General features: G+C 50.1%; 1 protein-coding gene across 4 annotated transcripts in view; it reads left to right on the forward strand.

Moving 5' to 3' along the window:
- Positions 1-224: 224 nt before the first annotated feature.
- The window catches only part of MXI1 (MAX interactor 1, dimerization protein), a 57,981-nt gene continuing 36,591 nt past the window's right edge, over positions 225-21,614 (forward strand). Inside the window, exons 1-2 of one of the 4 annotated variants that reach the window (XM_072871628.1) lie at positions 225-529; positions 11,280-11,412. In XM_072871628.1, coding sequence (XP_072727729.1) covers positions 346-529; positions 11,280-11,412 — 317 coding nt within the window. In that variant the 5' untranslated portion in view covers positions 225-345. Of the gene's footprint in view, positions 530-10,182; positions 10,606-11,279; positions 11,413-21,614 lie in introns of those variants that run through there. The other 3 variants (XM_072871629.1, XM_072871630.1, XM_072871632.1) reach the window with 3 other exon arrangements.

Genomic DNA, 21,614 nt, shown 5'->3' on the forward strand with positions numbered 1-21,614 from the left:
CGATGCACGGCATCCCGGGGCTGCGGGGGGGGGGGGGGGGGGACCCGCCGGTCCCCCCAACCGGGACAAGCCCGCCCCAGCCCCGCCGGCCGCTCCCCACGCCCCCGGCGCGCCGAGAGCCGCGCAGCCGCCGGCGCTCGCACTCCGCAGGCGCGGCCGGGCCGGGCCGCCCCGCCGGGGCGCGGGGGGGGCGGGACGGCGGCGGCGGCCCGTGGGGCGACAGAGCGCCGGGGCGGGCGGCGGCGGCAGCGCTAGGACCGCGGCGGCCGCCGGGCTCGCCGGCAGACGGACAGACGGACAGGCGCGCACGCAGCGCCGCACAGGCAGGCGGCGGCGCGGCGGGGCATGGGGAAGCGCGGCCGGCCGCGGAGGGAGCCGCGGGGCGCGGGGGCGGCCGGCGGGGCCCGGTGCCCCCTCGGGGACATCTGCAACACGAGCCCCGCGGCGGGCATGGACACCTTCCTCTACAACGTGCAGGTGCTGCTGGAGGCCGCCAGCTACCTGGAGCGGATCGAGAAGGAGAATAAAAGTAAGTGCGGGCTTGCGGCCGTGGCCGCGCGTGTGCGTGACCGGCGGGGGGGCGGAATAATAACCCAAACTTTTGGCTGCCTGCAGGGGCCGGGGCACAGCGACAAAGAGCATCGGGGCCGGCCCCCCCGCCCCCCGCGGCGGAGGCATGCGTGGGACCCCCCCCTCCGCGACCACGGAGGCCGGGCCCGGGGGGAAAGTTTGGGATGGAGAGCGGAGCGGGACGGCGCGCGGGGGCCGCATCTCCGCCTCTCGGGGAGGGCGGGCTCGGCGGGGCGGGGGGCGCGGAGCGGGGCCGGGGGGGCGGCGGGCCCCGCGCGGAGCCGGAGCCGGTGGCAGAGCCGGAGCGGCGGGGGAGGAGGCGGTGACACGTCCCCGCTCCCCCCGCCGGGGCATGGGCAGAGTCACGTAGGCAAGCGGCAGCGCTCGCCAGGTAGCCGGCGGGGAGGGCAGGGCAGGGCAGGGCGAGCGCCCGGTGCGGAGCGGCGGCCAGCCGCGCCGCCGGCCTCCTGCTCCGCGGGCGCGGAGGGTGCGCGCAGCCTGCGCCTTTCCCCTGCGGAGCGGGCTCCCGAGCGGGGCGCGGGCTGCGAGGGACGGCGGCACCGCGGGGAACGAACGCGCCGGGAACAAAGGGGCCGCCGTGCCCCCGCGGCGGTGCGCGCCCGCGGAGCCCCACGCGCGGAGCGGACACCCGCGGCGCCCCGCCCCCGCAGCCACATGGTTCGCACATGGAGGCAGCCGGCCGCGCTCATTGGCGGCGGCCTCCCGAGGGGCGGGGCCGCGCGTCCCGCTCCGCCAATGCGCGGCGCCGGGGTCCCCCGTGTGACGTCACGCGTTGCCGAGCGGGGCGCGGAGCGGCGGGGGGGGCGAGCCCGGGGCGGGGGGGGGTAGCCCGGGGGGGGGGGCTCCGGGTGCCGCGGCTCCCCCGGGCCTGTCACAGGCCGACGTCGCCGGCAGCCCCGGCTCCGCTCCCCCGCCGGCGCTTGGCCCTCGTTGTCCTCGGGTTCCTCTGTTATTCTTTCTTTTAGCCTTTCCTTTGATTTATTTTATTTTCTACTTCTTTGTAATTTCTTTTTTTTCTCTTCTCTTTTTCCTCTTTCCTCCCCGGTTTTCTTTCTTCCCTTCTTCCTCCTCTTCGTGGAGCGTGCGCTGCGTTTTCTTCGCCGTTTAACTTTACAAAGGGATCAGCGAGTGCCTCGCCGCGCGTCTCCATCGCTCCCTCACCCTCTCCTTGCCGCTATGGCAGCTATAGGTCCCACGCAGGCGACGGTATAGGGTGCCCTTGTTCTGCGGGAACGGCGTTGTGCACGCAGGCTCCCAGGGAAAGGGATCCCGCGGCGGAGAAGCTGCTCTGCCGCTAAAGCCGTGGTGGTGGTGGGCCGACAGCCCTTGTTCGCCGCTCGCCCGGAACAGATCCGGGCTGCTTTTCTGTTTTTGAAAGTTGAATTAATGTTGGGGTGGGGTTTTTTTTTTGTTTTTCCTCACGTGCTAATTGTTGTTTCGTAATGAATCTGCAAAGCCGTGCGCCTGAGGAGCTAAGCAGCACCGCGGCCGGCGGCTGCGAGCAGGAAAATGACAGCAGTTACAGCAAAAACCGGGCTGGCGTGTGAAAGCAGCAGCACCGCTGCTTCGGAAATCAAGTGTGAGACCGCTGGTTTGTTTTTGTTTTTTTTCTTTAAGAGTGCTCTTGTCTTGCAGGGGAACTGTCAAAATCGTGGGTTTTTTCGGGGGGGGGGGGAGGATAGCAGAATTTTTCTTGCCCTTGAGGTGGATGGTATCTGATCTTTTATACGCTCCGTTTAAAAATGCATCATTTTATGTGGTTCCTTGTTTGGAACTGGAAAATGAGCAGGACGGCAGGATACAGGATTTTTTTATTGCTAAATTTTGAAAAGAGGTGTTTGCATCCAAACAACTCCCTTCCCAAGCACTTGTTTTCACTGAAGCTTTCACTAACCATCATCATAGTCATAGTGCTGAAAATCCTCACTTTTATTAGGCAGTTCTGCCAAACCTTTCAATATTTTAATTTGCAACCAGGACATTTTAGGTTGAAAAGTCCCATTTAACCAAAGGCTCAACTATTGAACGTGCTATTCAGAACGTGACCGTCGTAAACCAGGCAGCTTTTACGTGTTGCTCCCAAACAAAGAAAAATGCTGCTGGGATTGGAAAACAATCTCCGAGCGTTTCGGGCCCTATCTAAACTAAGAATAGCTGCAGAAGCGGGAGTGTTATGTCCTAACGTATATACATAGTCTTACTGGGAAGAGATTTGCGTGCGGAGCTCAGGTTATTGCACCAAGAGGGTACTGTGCCCTTTCGTCTGCCAGCGCAGGAGTGATTGCTCCGTGCACCCCGTGCTGGCGGCCTGGCAGACATTGGTAATGGCTGGTCACTCCTCGTTACAGTCTCCGACCTGGCAATTAGCAATAACAGAGGAGACCAGCTCAAAAAAGTTTGGTGATGGAGACTGCGGCCAAACTCGGTCGCAGGCGGACTCGGTGCTCGCCTGCTTCCTGCAGGATGCCCAGGTCATTTGACTGTGGTGTTACGCAGGGCTGTAACGAGCTATTTTGGTGTTACTCCCATCAGGAAGGTGGCTGAGTCACAGCCCTGTTGTGCTAGGTGCTATACACGTAGGGGAATGACAGTGCCCTGCCCCAAGGAAATGCAGTCTTAAAAAAACAGAGGTAACAGGTAGATGTTTGTCTCCTCCTGGCCAGGACGGGTGACAGGGACAGGGCTGGGTGAAGCACCAGGGTGCTGGCTGGGGTCAGCATCACAGCTGTGTGGAAGCTGAAGGGCTTCGGGAGCCAAAGGCAGGAATTTAAGGAAGGGCTATTATGGCTAGGTGAGCTCAAGTGGCTTTCCTAGTAGTTTTACGCAGTTTCTGGTAAACCACGCTCAGTGTCAGCATTCGTTCTTCCAAGCCCTTGGTGGCCGTACCAGGTTATTCACCTTTTTAAAACACTGTCCCAAGCAGGAGTGGATGCTATTTGATGGAGGAGCCCCCTGAGAGGTGGAGGCAACCCTGTCTTGTGTGGGTCCAAACTCTTGGATATCCCAGAGTGTACATGTCACATATTCTGGTGGTAGAGGAGCAGCTGCGAGGCCCTTTTCAGCCCCCAAAACACACCAGTTTCCCACTTCTGCCTGCAGGTCCGTGGTGCGAGGTGGGTGGTGGAGCCTTCCATGTCTAGGGCAGGACTTTCAGTTAAGGCAGGAGTTTCCTAGCTGCTTGGTGCCCAGGGAGAAATAAGGAGATGATTTTTGTTACATTTATAGGTCTCACATCCCATCATCTTGGTCATGAGTAATAGCAGAGGGGCCATGGGTTGGCTGGATGGTGTGGAAACAGAACCACAGGGCTGAGAGCCACGGAGCAGAGTAGGATGTACCGTCAGGACTGTGGCAGTGGGAGACTACACTTGGGCAGTGCCCTTTCAGCACCTCTGCCCAGCAATGAAACCACCCTTTTAGTACTTGCTCACCTTTTAAAAAAATTGGAAGAAAAATTATCTGTATTACAGTATGGTGACTGGGGAGGCTAGAGTCCTGTTATCAGATTGCTTGGGTAAACTGGAGAATTTTAGCTACTGAAAGATAACTGAATTATTTTTCCAGTTGAGCCTCTGGAAATGAGTAACAGTGCTGCCTGCCTGCTTGCTGCAGTTCTCATGGCAAGACCACAAAACCCAATCCCAACACACCTTGCTAACTGACATGTACAGGTTTCCAAATGACCTGTTTCTAGAAATTTAAGCTAGAAATGTCACATAAAAAAATTACAGTGGCTGTTTTCAGAAATGAAAGTTGTGCTGAGGGCAGCTCTGTTGGTGTATCTGTAACCTCTGCAAATGCCACTTCATGAATAAGCATGGCTGGAAATCTGTAGCAGCTGAAATGCTGGAGTTTGGAAGATGTTGTTAGAGGGATCTGGAGTAAACTCAGCTGAGGTTTAGTATGTGCCAAGCATCCCCTTTGTGTGCGTGGACTCACGCTTTTGTCACTAGGAGTTGTGTAAACATGTGATGAATTCTTTGGATATGATGACTTATCTGTAATAGACGTGGTATGTAATATATACTGATCTCACTACAGATGAAGCCATATGTTGCCATATCCTCTTCTAAAAGCATGAAGGAAAGCAAGCCACTGTAAGTGCGGTGTCCTTATTCACAAGCCTAGTAGAGGTGTACACACATGGGACCGTGGACTTTGGCCCCTCAGAAGATAGCTAGATCTTCTTCGTTAAGTGCTGCCTGTGTTTGTTGACCTTCTGACCAGGAGTAACAAATGGGTGACCTTAGATTTGTCCTTTGCTCCTGAATAATCCTCTCTGAAGGAGAGGAAAACTGAGCCTTGAGGGTGAGTCAACAGTATCTTCATCATGTGGCTCCTTCCATTGTTTATGCGCTGTTTGGGGTCTTTTTTTGACAAGCCGAAGCAAAGTTGTATCAGAAACCTATAATAAGCGGAGGGCGGGAGACAAGACTGCCTTCAGTCTGTGCACAGAGCTCCCGTTGAATCAATGAGAGCTGAACACGTGGCTCAAGGTCAGTATAGATGGTCTTGGATCTTACAGTGATGTGATATATGGAGTAGTTCAGAGCTCCTTTATTTATATATTTTTCATCCAGCTCACAATAAACCCCTTTTATTCCTCCTGGTTTGTGACCTGGCCACAGTGATTCATGTGTTAGCCACTTCCAGGTTGGGTTATTTTGACTCACGCTGTTTGGACCTCAGCATAAAATTCAGAAGGAAGCCACAGCAGGAGAAATGATAGGGCAGAGGTAAAACCGTGGGACTGTGCCAGAAGTGCTGCTGAGAACCGATCGCATCCTTTGTCAGCAGAGCATCCTGAGAGCTGGCGGAGATGCACCTTCTGCTGTTGGCTGGAGAATCCTTCCTTCTTCTCATTTAGCTGAGGGACCCCATCCTGTATATGATGTATTTTTTTCCTCATGGGAGGTCCTCTTACTTAATTTTGCAGCTGGGCCAGTCAAGTGACTTGACCAAAGTCACAGAATAAGTCACTGACTCAGAATAAACTGGGGCACAGCGCAGGTCTGAAAACAGAGCAACACATCTCCCAGAGGAAAGGAGCAAGTAGCCCGAAGAGCCAGTGCACCTGCGGCTTTTGCCTTATTGATTGGCAGAGCTTGGTCTTTGAATCAGAGTGAAGTATACAGCATGTGCTTTATTCCTGTTCAAACTCTTGGATATCCAGGTGGTTTGGCTCTGAGAAATGTCTGCCCTCACCAGTGGATGGGTTCCAGGCACCAGTGGGAATGCTGAAAGGGATTATCTGATGCCTTGCGAAAGAATGAGGCTCCCAGATGAGAAATGAGGCCACGTCCTATAGACAGCGTAGGTCCCTTACTGAAGGTATTGCAAGCATTGGAAGGGTGTTGAGTAGGTGGGACTTGGGATGTTCTCCAGCCCGCTGCTACAAGTCCTCCAATGCTGAGTTGTTGCAGTCATGAGTACAAGAATGGAGACCTGGTTGTTACAGTGTGTGCTGGTAGGTGGGTTATTCAGGTATGCCAGAGACGTTGTACCCCTGGCTAGGAAAACAGGAGTTTTATGGATCTGCTGTCCCCAGAAATTTGGGGAATCGATGAATCTTTTCACTGCTTTGAGAGCAGCAGAGAATGGTTCCTACCGGGGATTTCTGTTCATGCCTTGGTTGCAGGAGTGTTAGGTTTCAAGGCTTTGAAAGCAATACTAAAAATTTGCAGGGTTTGTGTGAAGGTGGGCAAAGGAAGCTCTTGTAACTGTTGCCATCTTTATGTTCCTCCCGGAGGTTGCAAAGAGTTGGGGATAGGAAGATTTTTAGAAAAAGCTAAAGAAGGGATGGAAAACTAGGCAGTTTAGCCAAGGGGATTTCCCTTATTGAAAATAACTTCCAATAACAAAGCATTGTTATTTCTAAGCCTTGTGTTCAAAGCAGAGGGTTGGGCATCTTGATTCGTGAGCTGTGTTCCTGTTCCATCTCTAGCTTAGGGTGTGTCTTTATGAGAGCGATTATGTTGCTTACACCTCAGTTTCCCTTCCTGCAGAGTGGAAAGAAAAGAGCTAAAGTCATTGCAGGTTTGAGAAGCTTAAAACATTACTTTCTGGAAAGCCCTTAGAAGATTTCCCTGATGGAAGATGCTAGTTTAATGCAAGTGATGGTGGTGTTGGTAAAAAACAAACCACATCTGCTCTACTTGATTAAAATAGTACAGCAGCGTTTCAGATGTAAATATTAATTGATTTCTGCACTGCAGATTTCTTCTTGGATATTTAAATTGTTGCTAAGGAGGAGGGAAAGGCTATCAGGGAGATTAACAAATCCATTATTAAGGCTGGAAATGGAGGGCTGCCGAAGTGCCATTTAATAAAATGTAAAAAGCCCTTTTCTAAAGGACGAAGCAGCAGAACACACAATGAAAGTGAATCACAGCTGCCAGAAGGGATGCCAAGCAGCAAGCACTTATAATCAGAAAACTGTACTTACAGATCATTCGGAGCCACTAAATTAAATGATCTAATTCTCCCCTAAAATACTCTTCCCTTAGCCTCTCCCCAGCGTTGCCTGTGGATTGCTCAACCACATTTTAAATGTGACTTTGGGGGGTTTTTGGTCAGCAGTTGAATAGCATCGGGCCTCTTCGTGCCATTCACTTTCCACCCACTTTTGTTTCTGTCACATACAACTCTGGCATTTTGCAGGCTGACCTGCCCACACGAGCACTTGGGATGGCAACTGAAAGATGTTGCTGTGGCTCCGCGGTTGGCTTGCCTGCCTCTTCAGGGCTCCTTCTTTGGGAAGACGTCCTACAGCTTACTCTCAAATTTGTCTTTGTTTCACACATAATTTTTTTTCTAATTTTACATTGTTTACTTCAGAAACAAAGACTTGGAAGCTGAGCTGATGTGTAAATGGAAGAGCTGATACTACATCGTTTCACGCAGAACTAATCCTGCTGTTACTTCGTTCCAGTGCTGATTCAATTCACCGTGTGTATCAGTGTCCCCCTCCTTCATACTCTCTTATTTTGTATCTTGAACTTTAGCTTCAGGAGGCTGACACTTTGATATGTTCCTAAACTACCCCTTCATTTTCCAGCCGTGGCTTTCCCCATTTAATCCCTAGAGTGGCACCACATATCTCTGAATGTGCCATGAGAAAAGCTAGTGGCAGTGGATGCCGACAAGAAGCTGTCTTGCAGTGGTTTTGGGGCTTCATCATGTTTTTTTTTGCAGGGGGTTGTGGGGTTTTTTTTATTGTTTCGTATTGCTAATCCTGAGAGGCAAATGGCTCCCTGGTTTTGGAAGCAGGTTAGAGGAAGCCCAGTTAGAGCCCAAAAATGCTCTTGTGTTAACCCCGCTGTTGCAGAGAGGCGTGTGCACCTGTGTCCTTTTTCCCTTTGTGAGTAATCCAAGATCATATAAGTAGTCCCTGAGACTGCTCAAATTTGAAACTTTCCATGTGCTTTTAAAAATCTGCTCGATTGGCAGTTTCCAGTGTAGAAAAAAGAGGTGGGGAGAGAGAGAATACTTCCTTCCCTGAGTTCTCCCATAGACAAAACCCAATCTTTACAAGTACTGTGGTCTGGCTCCGTTTAGGTACGTGAATGGAGGCTGTCCTGCCTGACCGAGGGCTGGGGCTTGCTTTTCCTGACAGAGGTATGTCCCTGAAGGTGTCCCAGCTTCCTTTATTCTTCAACTATCCCATCGTAAGAGAAACAAAACAAATCAACCCTTTGAGATTCGGAGATGAAAAGGGCTGTGTAAGAACTGAATAGTGGTATTATTTTTACCTCCATCAGCTGCAAGCCTGCAGTTTTCTGAGGAAACCTCAGAAATGGTGAATCAGCGAAATGTGTTTAAAGAAAAGTTAGCTACCCTGAATCCACTTTTTTTCAGGCCTTCTCAAGTTGAGCGCTGCCAACTCTTGCAGCTTCATCAAGAGTCTCCTGATACTTTGTGCTCTGCTTAAAGCTCTGGCTACCAGACACAAGCCATTAATTGAGAATCTCAGCTTTTCTGGTTTTTTTCAAGGTACTTTTCCAGCTCCCATTCTGATGGAGGAATGCTTGCAAATGTAACCAGTCACAGCCTAAAGGTTCAGACCCATGAAAATAACCCCAGTTAGAACTACAAAACAATCCTTGGAGGGTTTCTAAGTCAGTATCAGTTTGAGATTCAGATTTTTACTCTAAATGTTCTGATTCTGATTTTGAATGTTCTCTGATTGTGCCCTTTTTGAGAGTAGATTAAATATTTTAGAGACTGGTATCATACAATTAAATGTGGACACGTTTTTAAGCTCCATTCCAGCAAACGTTGAAGTTGGTAAAATTCAGAGTCACAGAAGTGATCTCGAGGGTTTGTGCCTGTATGAAAATCAGGTTGTAAATGCATTATTAAGATGCTGAGAAGAGCGATCAGACTGCAAGGTATAAGTGTGAGAGTATTCGTTAAAATGTTGAGATAGTCACTGTTGTTACTTGTTTACGTGCTGCTTCAAATATAGCGAGATTGCTGTCTGTGACATCTTTTGTCTATGATCTCAAAGGGCTGCGTTCACATTAAAAAATGGGTCTTGCACCTCTGTCTCCCATCAGAAACACTGTATCCGTCACTCCAGGTGCGACTTCCCAGAGCCTGGCACTCTGTCTTTAGTTACATCTCCACAGGCGAGATGTGGAAAGCTCCCACCCTGTGGCTGCAGCTTTTTCTTTTGTAGCCTCCTTGCTTTATTCTTGCCACAGTCCTGGCGCTTCCACGTGCGGAAAGCCCTGGTGTTTGCAAGGAGAGCGACGAAGTGGCCGCAGGTCCCTCCTGCCTCCTAGGCGATGTCCGTCTCGCCCCTGGCGTGTTGGTGGAGCGTGGAGCTGTGGCCTGCAGGCTGCTGCGGTGTGCCAGCGGCTGCTGCCCGCGGCTGGCTTCCCCGGCCTGCCGTGGCAGTGGCCCAGGGGGAAGCCGTGCCCGCTCATCACCCCGCCACTTACAGCGGGGCGTATGGACTGTGAGCGCCGCTGGGTTTGTGCCGCTGGTGCGCCAGGGGCTGCGAGCCAGCAGCAAGGGAGGAAGGACAGGGCAAACCACCGTCCCCTCGGGCCCGGGTGGGCGCGCAGCCATCGCCTCAGGGCCTGGCCACCGTCACCTCAGGGCCTGGGTGGGCACGCAGCCATCGCCTCAGGCGTGAGGGCTCACAGCCATTGCCCTGGGAGGCTTCGGGCGCCCCACGCGTGGGGCCCAGAGGGCGCTCCCAGCCCCGGGCCGGGGATGACCCCAGACAGCCACCGTCCCACAGTGCTCGGCGGCAGCCGGGGAACTACATTTCCCAGGCAGCCCCGCGGCGGCGCGCGGCACCCTCCCCCTCCCGTGAGCGCTGGGCAGAGGTAAACAAAGTGGTGCGGGGCGGCGGGCGGGCGCGCGGCGCGGGGCGGGGCGGGGCGGGGCGGGGCCGCCTGAGGGGCCGGTCCCGGTCCCGGTCCCGGTCCCGCCGCGGGGCTGAGGGGCCGATCCGGGCGGGGGGTGAGCCCAGGCGGGGGCCGAGGGGGTTGGATCCTGGCAGGGCCCGAAGTGGGGGTAAATCCGGGCCGGGACCGGCGGGGAGGGGGCGGCTGCGAGCCGGGCCGGGCCGGAGCGGGGGTTGCGGGTGGGGGCAGCGCTCGGCCGGGCGGTAGGGACGGGTGTGGGTCAGGAATAGCTCTCGCCTCGCTGCGTTCCCCGGCGGGAGGATCCCGGTCCCGGTCCTTCCTCCGGCATTTCCTCGCGTGTTCCCTTGCCACCTCCGTGCGTCCACCCCTCGCCCTCCCAGGAGAGCCGCCCCCCCGGGACGAGAGGGCTGTCGGTGTGAGGAGGCCCGGGGACTGGGGAGAGACGGCGATCCCTCGCTCCTCCCCCCCGCAGCCGCCCCCGTTTCCAGCGGGGGAGCCGGGAGCGTGGGGGCGGAGGGGGGCCCGGGGCTGCGGAGTCCCCCGGCTGCCGGCCTGGGGGCCATGGAGCAGGTCCAGATGATCAACATCCAGCGGCTGCTGGAGGCGGCCGAGTATCTGGAGCGAAGGGAGAGAGGTAATGGGGGGAGGAGGGGTGCTGGGATAACAGCACTCCGTGGGGGGAGCGGGGTTGGAGTGAGAGATCCCCGCGGAGGTGTGAGAGCGGCAAAGGGGATCGGAGCGAGTGTCTGCTGGTGGTAAATCACCGAGCAGGGAGGGGTTTGATGAGGGACAGGGCTGACAGGTCCTCCTGGAGGTGATGGCTGAGGTGGACGGTTTTTGCAGAGAGGGGCAGACTGAGGTGGATGCGTTTTCTGGAAGGAAAAGTGGGGATTGGTGTGAAAGTTTCCCACCGCACAGGAAGGATGGTGGTGGGTGGCTCTGGCTTTGCAGAGATGTCGATGGCACAGTGAAAGATGCCTGGTTTGCCCGGTTCAGATAGCTTGGACAGGAGGAGAGAGACGAGGCGCGCTCTGGGCTGTCACGTTTCCTTTTGATGTTTTCAGGTGTTTGAGTGGTGTTGTCCTTCCTCCAAGGTTGGCAGATCCTTTACACTCCCCTCCCTCTCTTTTCTCCACCTCCCAGTCCACTTCCCTCTGAATACATCATCAGTTATTTTCCTGAGCTGTTGTGGTTAAGGGCCTCCCCAGCTAGGCTGACGGGTTAGTGGAGAGGCCTGCCTGCTGACTTCTCTTTTTTTTTTTTTTAATGACCCTTTTTTTTATGCCCTGCCTGTTGATTCTCATGCAGAGTGCGAACATGGCTATGCCTCGACCTTCCCCTCAGTTCCAAGTCCTGGACTGCAAGACCCAAAGCCCACGCGGAGGCTGAGCCGGGCAAGGAAACACAGCGGTAGCGGCAGCAATGCAAGTATTGCCAACAGGTACGACGGGGGCAGGAAAGCGTGGGGTGCAGGGCTGTCCGGGAGGGTGAAGCTGGAGGCAGAGGAGAGGAACTTACCCTGTGGGGAAAATGGGAGGAGTCTGAGCACAGGGGGATTTGGAGCTGGCACACAGAAGTACAGCGTCCCTTCTGGATCCATAGTGCTGAGAGCAGAGGGGACACAGGGGAGCTGTATCTGAAGTGGCACTGCCAGCTGACTCCGTGCCAAGGCTCAGGTGCCGCAGAGGGAAGCGGAATAGGGAGATCTATTCATAGGGTTCAGGGAGGAGGTAGGCAATAGCTATTCCCATTATATACAGCTGATGTCTTTCCAACCCAGAAGTCACTGCTTTTAAGGGATAGCGTGTGTGCAGCCTGAGTGCTTTGGGATTGTAATGACAGGCATGATTTGAAGCAAGGAAGTGATGTTTTGAAATGGATCCCCTACAACAAATGGGAGAGAGGGAGATGACTGGCTGCTACGTACAACGTGTTAAAAATTCAGTTCAGGAAAACAAAGCTGTCTTTCACTCTGCCTTTCAGGGCAGTGGGATTTCCCAGCTTTCTGATTGCTTGGTAATTGTAGAACTCCGCGTTTTTGCCACTTCTCTTATTATAACAATGCCATATTTTTTGGTTTCTTAAATCTAGAAGAGACAACAGGATTAAGCCTATCACTCGGTGCTGTGGTAGGATCTGCCTCTCCCCTCTCATTCCTGTTCTTTTTGTTTTCTTTTGCTCCCTTTTGTAGAATTGTTCAGACCTTGTTGAGACCTTCTGGGATAGAGAAACTTCAGGAGCTTAAAGTATAATACTGAAAAGGCAATTGCAAGCTTGCTTTTACTGCAGCAAGGCCTGTGCAATCCATAAAATGGTGGCAGGTGGCTCAGGTGATTAAACCTTTCTTAAGGCCATTGGGAAGGACCTGTAAAGGCCTAGGGGAAAGGTGCCTTTGCTTGCAGTGATTCTGCTTCGGCAGCATTTGATAATAAAGGTTGTTTGAAGTGATGTTAGGACACCTTGCTGTGGGGAAGTTTTCTTAATCAGGATCAGCATATCCTGAGCTCTTTGTATGCTGCATGTGTGTATTTGCTTCCCTCCTTCATCCAGCCTCTCCTGATTTCAGGGCAGTTGTAGCCCTTCACTGTTTCCCATGAACCAAAGTCCCAAATCCCAGTGACTCTGTGTTGGGAAATGATGGCAAATGCTGAATTGAGATCTGTGTTTTTCCCTCTAGGTTTCTCACATACTATTTCTCCATCCCACACCTCTTTCTCTCAAAGGCCTTTGTCATGGCAACCTGCCCTTCTCCAGAGGAGGGCTGGAAGCACATCCCCCTCAGGAGCTCCTTAGCACCGAATCCAGCAGCCTGTAGGCTAGAGAGGGATGCAGAGCCCAGAGACGACCTGTCCCTGGGGCCTGGGTGCTCAGCATGCCCTGCTGGCACAGAGCCCCCAGGCACAGCTCTCACGGGGCACCTTTCTGTGCTGAGACCAGCCTGCTGGGCCGTTTAGCATGACAGGCTGAATATATTGATGTGCGGGGAAAGGCAGAAAAGATACTTTCTAGTCTTATTTAAAACCTTCATTATACAAGGAATACTGAGGCCAAATTGAATCTTTAGAGTGAGAGCGTTAGCCAGTGTGTTGCCTCCCATGCTTGTTTTGGCCTCAGGGAGTGACCAGCGTCAGGTCTGCTCCAGGCAGAGACCAGAGCAGTTCTTTTGGGAAGCTCAGACCTTACACATAGTTGGAAAGGGAAGTTTCTTTTAGCGCAAGTCGTAGCAGCTTGCACTTGCTGTAGGAGATGGCAGGCCTTCCAGATGGCTGCAGTGCTGGGAGGTGACAACTGTGAAGTTCAGGGTGCCTCCAAATTCACTGCAGTGTGTCTTGTGTGACGCTGAGTATAGCATCAGCCTTGTTTAAGGAAGGCTCTGTATCATCCCTTCCTGTTAAAATCAAAGGGACAATTCAGTAAGTTCTGTCTAGTGGAGTTTGAATGGACTTTGAATTAAATATCAAGCCGTTGATGAGGGGCAAAATTTACATTTCATGTATGGACAAGAGATTTTCTTAGATTACTTTTGTCTCAAAATGTTTAATTAGTGTAGAGAAATCATGCATTTAGATCTCATGCAGATTTTGTCATTTAAAAGCCTCCTGCAAAAATGGCTCTCAAGCAACCTTGGCAAACCATAGTTGTCTTCTTTTTTTTTTCTTTATTTATACACTTTTAGAAATTGACATGTGTGCATTGTTGCTAGTCTTTATTGAACCAAATAATGCAGGGTATTTACAGAGCCTAGATGCTCTTTAATTCATAGTTTAAGTCCAAATATTTCCCTTCAGCATTTGCAGCCCAGACATGACAGGGTATTTCTTCCCAATAGGCTCTGTGCTATCATGGCACAAACAGCCAGAAAGTTCTGATGAACAGGCAGCCTAGCTCTGGATGGCAATGGTGGAGCAAATCTTATTCTTATAGAACTACGATGGTCTCCCAGTCCCAGCAAAATAATTTTTTTCTAGCCCAAACAGGGGTGTGCAGATAAGAGGGAGAACATTGCTTCATTATTTCTAATTTACATGATACATTTTTAAAGAAGGATGTTTTGGCTCAGGCTCTCTCTTCCTTCGTTTGTCTCAGCTGTGCAACTGACAGCAAGCAGATTGCTGCAGAGGGGTTCCCCTCTGCAATCCTTGGGACATTATCTGTATGTATATGTAGTGTTTTGCTTGGGTATTTCAAAGACCTAGTGTTGCATGCCATGAGTTAAAACCTGAATATGTTTAAAAATATGCAGTCTTGCTTTAGTCAGGGATATTTAGGTACTGAAAATTACCCACCTGCAAAAATATGTGGAGAATCACAGTCATTGTGACCTGGAGTACATAATAAGCAAGGGAAATTTAAAAAAAAAAAAAAATCCCATTTAACACATAGCTAAAAGCAAAAAAACAAGCAAATCTATTTGCCAGCCCATATTAAATTAGATTTAATTTTGCTTCTTTTTTAATTTGCTCTTGACAGAAGTATCTTCTGGTTTTTGGACTGGGATGAAAAATTAGCAGAGATTTATTGTAACATACAATATCACTTATTTAATGTTTGTTCCTTCTGAAGACGTTTCTGGGACAGATGCTGTGTTCTAAAAACTTGCTAGAAAAGTGAAGTAGTCCATGCTGGCAGTACAGTTCTGTGGGTACTATTAACTTGCATTTGATGTCACTGGAAACTGCTCTTACAGGCTGTACATATGCAGTTCTAAATAGACCCAGTTATTTGAAAGGCTCATTATAGTTCGTTAGGATTAGATTGGTTTGATATTTATACATTTTGGAAAATAATTGAGAAGACTTTCTAATCAATTTAAATCATTGTGTCAGCAGGAAATAAACAGCAGGGATGCTAAATGATTTTTCCCCCCCCATAATACAATCAGTTTAATGAAGTTAAGATTTATAACAGAATCTGAAATTACGTTATAATATTAGATTGTCATTTGTGTTTTGTTTTTATTTAGACTCTCAGGCATGTAGAAAAGCCTGTTATTTTTTGGTCTGATCCTGGGGAAATGCCAAGCACCCTCCCAGTGGTGCTAGGAGCCCTCAGCTCTCCCGGGAGGCCCGTGTTGTTAAGGGCACTCAAAGGATCTATTGCTCGGTTCCATGGGGGAGGGTTTGATCTCTGTCCAGTTTCTTTTTCCTTTCATTTTCCTCTCTTCCCATTATCCTCCCTTGTGTCTGAGGCTGCTTCCCAAGGGCCTTTCAGACATCTACAGTCCGGTAGCAGGTTGCCTGCAGAGCTTGGAATCAGCAGCTGTAATGGATATGGTAAGGCATTTTGGACATGGTGTCTTGAAAATCTGGGTATCTGGGTTTCTTTGCCCTTCTGGCTATTCTAGTGATGCAGCTCCTCATTTTCTCTGTTGTTGCGCTCTCCTCTGCCCCATTTGAAACTTTTTTTCCACATTTCTAAATCCCATCACTTGGTTTTGTGCTGAATCTTCTCTGTAGCCCTCCACTCTCATAACCTTTAAAACTGTTTTTTGAGGGTAGGGGCTGTATTACTGAAACCCTCAGGTACTCTTGGCTTTAAGCATAATTTTCTCACAGTGCCCCTAAGCAAAGATTGGGGGGGTGCAGGTAGGTGTGCATTAGGTACCTCATGTGCCTCAGGGGATGGCTTCATGTGCTATAGGTTCACAAACACGGGTGCAGAAGCTAAAAGGATGTGGCATGTGTAGCTGCAAGTCAACCTTGGCTGTCTGGTGCACAAGAAAGACTGATTTACCAGAACAGCAGTGCTGTGCAGCTGTACCTCGCTGTGCAGGGGAGGAGTAGGGGGATTGGTGAACACTTGCTTAAGCACAGTTTTAAATATATTATATCTTTTCTGTCAGAGGAGGTTCACTGCCCCCACATTGCACTGATGACTACCTGGCAATTTTCAGTCCTTCCTACAGCCTCTGGAGTTAGGACAGTACTGTAATTCTGATTTTATTGGGGGACAGGAGGTGCAGGGGGCTGAGTGGTTTGCCTATCTTGTGTAAGAAATTCCTGAAAGAGTAGATCGCTGTGTCAGCCCATGTTCTTCTACTTTCCTGCACAAAGCCTGTACCCCCTTTCCTCACATCCCAGGGAGCTGGTCTCTGATGTTTTTTGTTGACAGCTTTGCTGCTTCCTAGCCTCTATCAGTTGTTATTTGTTTCTCGATGATACTTTGTTTATTTGTTTGGGGGCTTTTTTTTTTTTAGCCACTTGCTCTCACACTGGATCACACCTTACTCCACAGCTAGTGGGAGTTGAGTTTTGACTCGCTGTGTGTAGGTGGGTTAGAATCTGGCCCTTGCGTAATATGCTGGGGATAGAGACTATGCTTTCTGTCTCAAGCCTTGTAGTGCCAGGGAGCTCTATTCATGGCTCAGGACTTGGCTTTGCTTCATATAGTACAAATCCACATGTGTAAAACAGAGAGTGGATGAGATTTGCTGTGCCATGTTTTGATTTATGCCACATTTTGATAATGTACAAACAGTGTGATTACTATCTGGAATCTTCATGCTGCTGTTGAAATTTTGTCTAGAAATAGTTGGAGATGGGACCTTGCCTTCCAGTAGAGAGTATACATGAATATGCTAGTTAATTTTTCAAGAAAGGAAAACTGGACAAGGCTGAGCTGTTAAGGATTGCTTCTCTGTTAGAGGTGTTGAGAGGGACTGGCCAGCAGTGTTGGCTGTTGTTACATGTGAGCATGACTTCTTTTTGAGAAAGCATAATGGCAGTTTTAGACTGGGAAAATGGATTGCTGGTCCATACATGAGAGGTGGAATCACTCCTTGTCAAAATCCCACTATCTTCTGTAGGTTTGTGCCAGAGTACGGTTGATCAGAGCAGGTTGGCAGATAGGGCTGTACTCAAATAGCTCAGTTCAGCCTCGGCACATCCCATCTGCCCATTTGATGTAATTTGCCCCAATGGAGTCTGCAAGTGTAGACAAGCAAGTCATAGTGATGCTGGAGTTTCTGAACCTGCTGGCACTAGGTTGTGCCTTTCCTGGTCTCTGCTGATCTACATCAGAAGCGGAGATCCTGCCAATGATTTGGGAAAAAAAAAAAAATACCCCATGTAGGTGAGGTTTTGTATGCCATGTCCTCTCAGTGATGCTTGGCTTTGCAGTACAACTGGCAGGTTACCAGGCAAAATACAGAAAGTGAGGGTGAACCCAGCAAATGGCATGAGAAGCATAAACCCCACTCCTTAGTGAGGAATGAGGCCTCCAAAAGTGCTAGGGCTGATACAGCAGTTTCCATGGGGGAACCTGCTGTGTTCCCCTTTGTCACCCTGTTTATTTTATAGCCCTCCAAGTGGGATGATCCTGCAGAGCTGCAGTTCCTGCTTTCCTTTGTGTATTAGTAATATAGGGATGCATAGGGAGATCTGTGTGGCAGGAAGTCTGTGTAGAAACCCATGATTCTGGGCTGAATTTATACTTTGATGCCTTCAGTAGGTGTAAAATGTAATTTGTGGTCTCTTTAGACTGCCCGAGTTGTGCGAAGAGGCCTTTGTGTAAACTAGAAGCAGATAACATCAACAACTGGACCTGCAACTTAGCTATAATTCACTGCTGCAGCATCTGTCTGCCGTGAATTGTCGCTCTCTGTGGCTGAAGGCTTATGATCCCTTTGTCCTCCCAGGTTTGGGGGAAGCCTTTACAGGAGCATGCTGTTTTGCAGCAGTGGGACTGTTAGTCAGGGCTCATGCTGTTCATGTTGCAGCACTCTACCCAGGTAGAGCTGTGCTGCAACTGCTGTGGGCTGATTTGCATCCCTGATAGCAGTGCTGGTGCAGTGACAAGAAACTTCAGATTTTGGTGCTTAGGCTCTTTTGAAATGTGAAGATTGTTCGCCCCAGCTCCTAGAGAGCCTAGAGAGATTTGGGGCCCAGGGATGGTAGGGAGGATATTTGGGCCAAACCTGGTCATCTGTTCCTGGAATTCCCTCATTTTCTCTTCCCATTATATTCAGTCTACAGTCAATTCCCTGGTTTAAGTAGTATTCCTTGTTTGTCAGGTGTTTTGGTTTTTTTCCCCCTCTCGCCACATTTGTATCCTTTGTGTATCTTCTCTGTGTAATACCTCATCCACAACAAATGCAGGGATTTATCCTTCATGCTTTTGTTTAACCTGACCTGATCCTTTGCTTGACAGTGAATTGGTTGTCACCTGTAGCATTGTTTCCATCTGCTCCCCTGTTTGTAGGTAAGACTGACTTTTTCCTTTCTTGCTCCTGGTTGAGCTTTCAAATCCATTTCTCTTTCTGACCCAAACAGACCAGTCCATGTCATGCTGCTGAGTTAATTGTCTTGCTTGTTAGAGTTCCTGCTGTTGATCATCTCCTGATCCCTCCTGACAAACTTCTGCCCAAATTCAAAGACTGGCTTCTGTTTGTTCTCCTCTTGAGAGTGTTGGCTCCTACTCCCTGCCCCCTTTGAACCAACAAAGATAGGATTTGTTTTTGTTGACTATTTTGGGCTCTCTTGATCAGAGGCTGTGGGTCTCTGGGGCTGCGCACTTGGCTGGCCTTTGCCTGGATCTCTTGTCTATGAGACACTGCCTTGTTGATCAGCTCAGAGGGAACAGGCCTGCTTTTTCCGTCCTGCTGGATATATTCCCATCTCTCATTTCTGTGCTCTCTACTGTACTTCCATTCTCTGATATGAAAGTGATTTCACTTCAGTTCTGTTGCTTTACAAATCTAGTTTGAAGTAGCCTAGATGATTTCCAACATTATCTTAATTACTTATTTATACTTTGCTGCTTGCTCTGTGACAAGCAGGCATGTGGACTGAGAGCAATTCTTTTGCCTCTGTTTTGATTAAAGTTCCGCTGCATAAATAAGTCGATTATTTTCTGAACAATTCTCATTTATCTCCTTCCATCTGTTACATCATCAAGAAGGGAGAAGTTAGGGAAGGGACAGATGACAGTGGGATTGCTGTTGAGATTATTACTCCAGTCGTCATTGCCCAGGTGCCTGGGCAGCCGTAAAGCAATGTATAGATATGGTAAGGTAACATGGCACCAGTTCTGGTTTGCCTTTAACAGTTAGGCTACAAACTGCAGCAGTTCATGAACTGCTTTACAAGTAGCTTGGCCATCTGGGAGCAGTGGGAGGTAGCCACCTCGCTGCCTTCATGTTAGTTGCTTCTGCTTGTGAGCCAGAACTGTAAGAACAGAAGAAATCAGAGCTCTTCCATTTTTCTCAGCCTTCATTTTTCATGGATCTCCCAGATCATAGATGAGTATATCCCTGTTGACAGAATACAGCCCCAGACATCAGGACATCTGGGTTCTCTGATTTTGTTACAGCCTGTGTAAGTCTTTGTGCCTCAGTTTCCCTAATACAATGTGTACCTAACAGTAGTGTTAATGTATTTTTCTGTTTTCAAGTATATTTCCTCTCCCTTCATCTCCAGGCACAGTATTGCAGCAATATAGTTGTAACATGAGAGATAACTAACAAGTCTAAATAGAAGTGAAGAAAGTCTGGCCTGGCCCACAGCCATACAAATGCCATCAGTTTCTTTTCAAACAAAGTGTGTTTCAGTCAGGTGGCATTTACTCAAAAAGCCTCATTTTCCCCAGTGCATCTGAAGGCAGTTTCTTTAGGTCAGAAGATGTGTGTTGCAGAGAAGTACATGTTCCCCAAACAGACTGTTGCTCTGCAGATGACATTGCTGAGGCTATTTCTGGATATGACCATCTTCCTCGAAAGGGTAATGTTATGTGTGGGAAGAAGCATAGTATAGGGCAAAGGGCTGGCATGCTGGGCCGTTGGATTGTTTCCTGAGTCTGCTGCCGAAAGGCTGCAAGATCTGGGCACGCCAGATGACCTACATGGGTCCTACCATCTGTACATTATATGGTTCCCACCATCTGTACGTTGGGGTAATGCGCACGCTTTTCTAATCCTGTTTTCAGGAAGCAGAATCGGTGTTTTGGAGCTTGTGGCTGTATGAAAGAAGATGAGACAGAATCCTAAGTTTTCTAGGTAGATTTGAAAATTGCCTCCCGTGTCTTTATTCTCTTTCTGTGAATCACTGCAATCTCTCTGCCGTGCAAGTACCAGCAACTATGATACTGGTTCTGGTGTGGCCTCGGAAGAGACTGAGTCCCCTCCACCATGCAGTGAGACTCATGGACCCTGCTGGAAGTCAGTGGGGCAGGGACCACATAAAGCTTTCTGCAGTGTCAGGCCTTACCCTGCTCTGTAATACACTTGAATATTCAACAGAGAAAACCGTTAACAGAGATATTAAGGTGTTGGCAGGAGATGAAGTCTGTGCCTCATTCTACTTAAATAATTCATTTTGTTTCTAATGATCTGCTTATGATGATCGCGTAGGGAGGTTGTCCTTCCCAGATAGCACTTGGGAGGGACCTGGGGGACAGCACGCACCTGACATTAGTGTGAGGAATTGTCTGTATTTTGCTGTCCTCATGCTGTGCCATGCCTTTCTCTGTTCATACAGGAGCTTGGCGGTGCCATGGTGAAGCCGCCTGACATTTCTCCTCACCAGGTCCTGAAAAGCATGGGTTTGTCATTGTATTAAAAAGAGAAAAAAAAGTCAAGAATCTGTCTACAAGAAGCTCAAACTCCCTTGCATCATGGATCATAGACAGGAATCTTGCCTAGGTGAAGGCAAGGAATATACTTTTTCCTGACCTGTGAGAATCTATCTGAATTTGGCCAAGTTCTAAATCATTACAGAACATGTCGACTGCTGCATGTCCAAGGGAGGTGGGCTAAGGTTTCTCTACTGAAATGGCTAAGATACCTCCCAAAATGAACATGAGTCAGCTTTTGTGTCTGATCTGTGTGCACCAGCCACTTCTGATGTGGTTAACTGTGGGCTGAGAAGGGAAGGAGGTGGTTTCTGTAGGACCTTTGCTCACGTCACAGAAATTAGAAGGCAGACGAATGGAGCAGTGAATAGCACATTGAAGAACTTGCTTCACTCCTGGCCCCTGTCAGCAGCTCTGTGTACATTCAGCAAGTCCCTTTCAGCCTGGCTTGTCATAGGAGACCCCCAAATAGTCTATTCCTCATGTGATTTTCCAAGGTATGAGCCTGGGATCTGAGCTGCGGAAGTGCTGATGGTGCACAGCTGCAAGGGGCATCAGCGGGAGTTGTGCTTTGAACATGTAAAGTGGCCCAGAAAACCAAGCCCTTGGGGGTCTTCATAGAGGCACCTGGAGGGATGAGAAGCTGCAGCTCTGATTTCCCCGTTCCTTAGCTTCCAATTTGGAAAGCGAGGATGCTTGACAGTAAGCGTGCTTGTGAACTGCCTAGCTGCTGCTCTCGGTGAGGCTGTCGAAAAGCCTGTAAGGAAGCCACCGGTTCTGTATTCAGAGCAGGGCTTGGCTTGAGGCCACGCGTTGAACAATGAGGAGAAAACAAAATATTGAATAGCTGCTTGTTCAGCAAACCCGGTTCCTCTTGGCCATGCAGGGCCCTGCCTGAGTGAGTGTATGAGATGGGCATATTCGTACTCTTAGCATTTGGGGCTAGGACCAGCCTCTGCATGTGGCGTCTCAGGTGGTATAGGAGAAGGCCCACACCAGCACACTTGCTCCCCAGACTGTACAGTGGGGAGGGAAGCCAGCTGGGGGCTTCTTTGCTGGCCCCAGTTTGCAGCAGTG

Source organism: Ciconia boyciana, chromosome 8 (assembly GCF_034638445.1).
Source record: "Ciconia boyciana chromosome 8, ASM3463844v1, whole genome shotgun sequence".
Lineage (NCBI taxonomy): Eukaryota > Metazoa > Chordata > Aves > Ciconiiformes > Ciconiidae > Ciconia > Ciconia boyciana.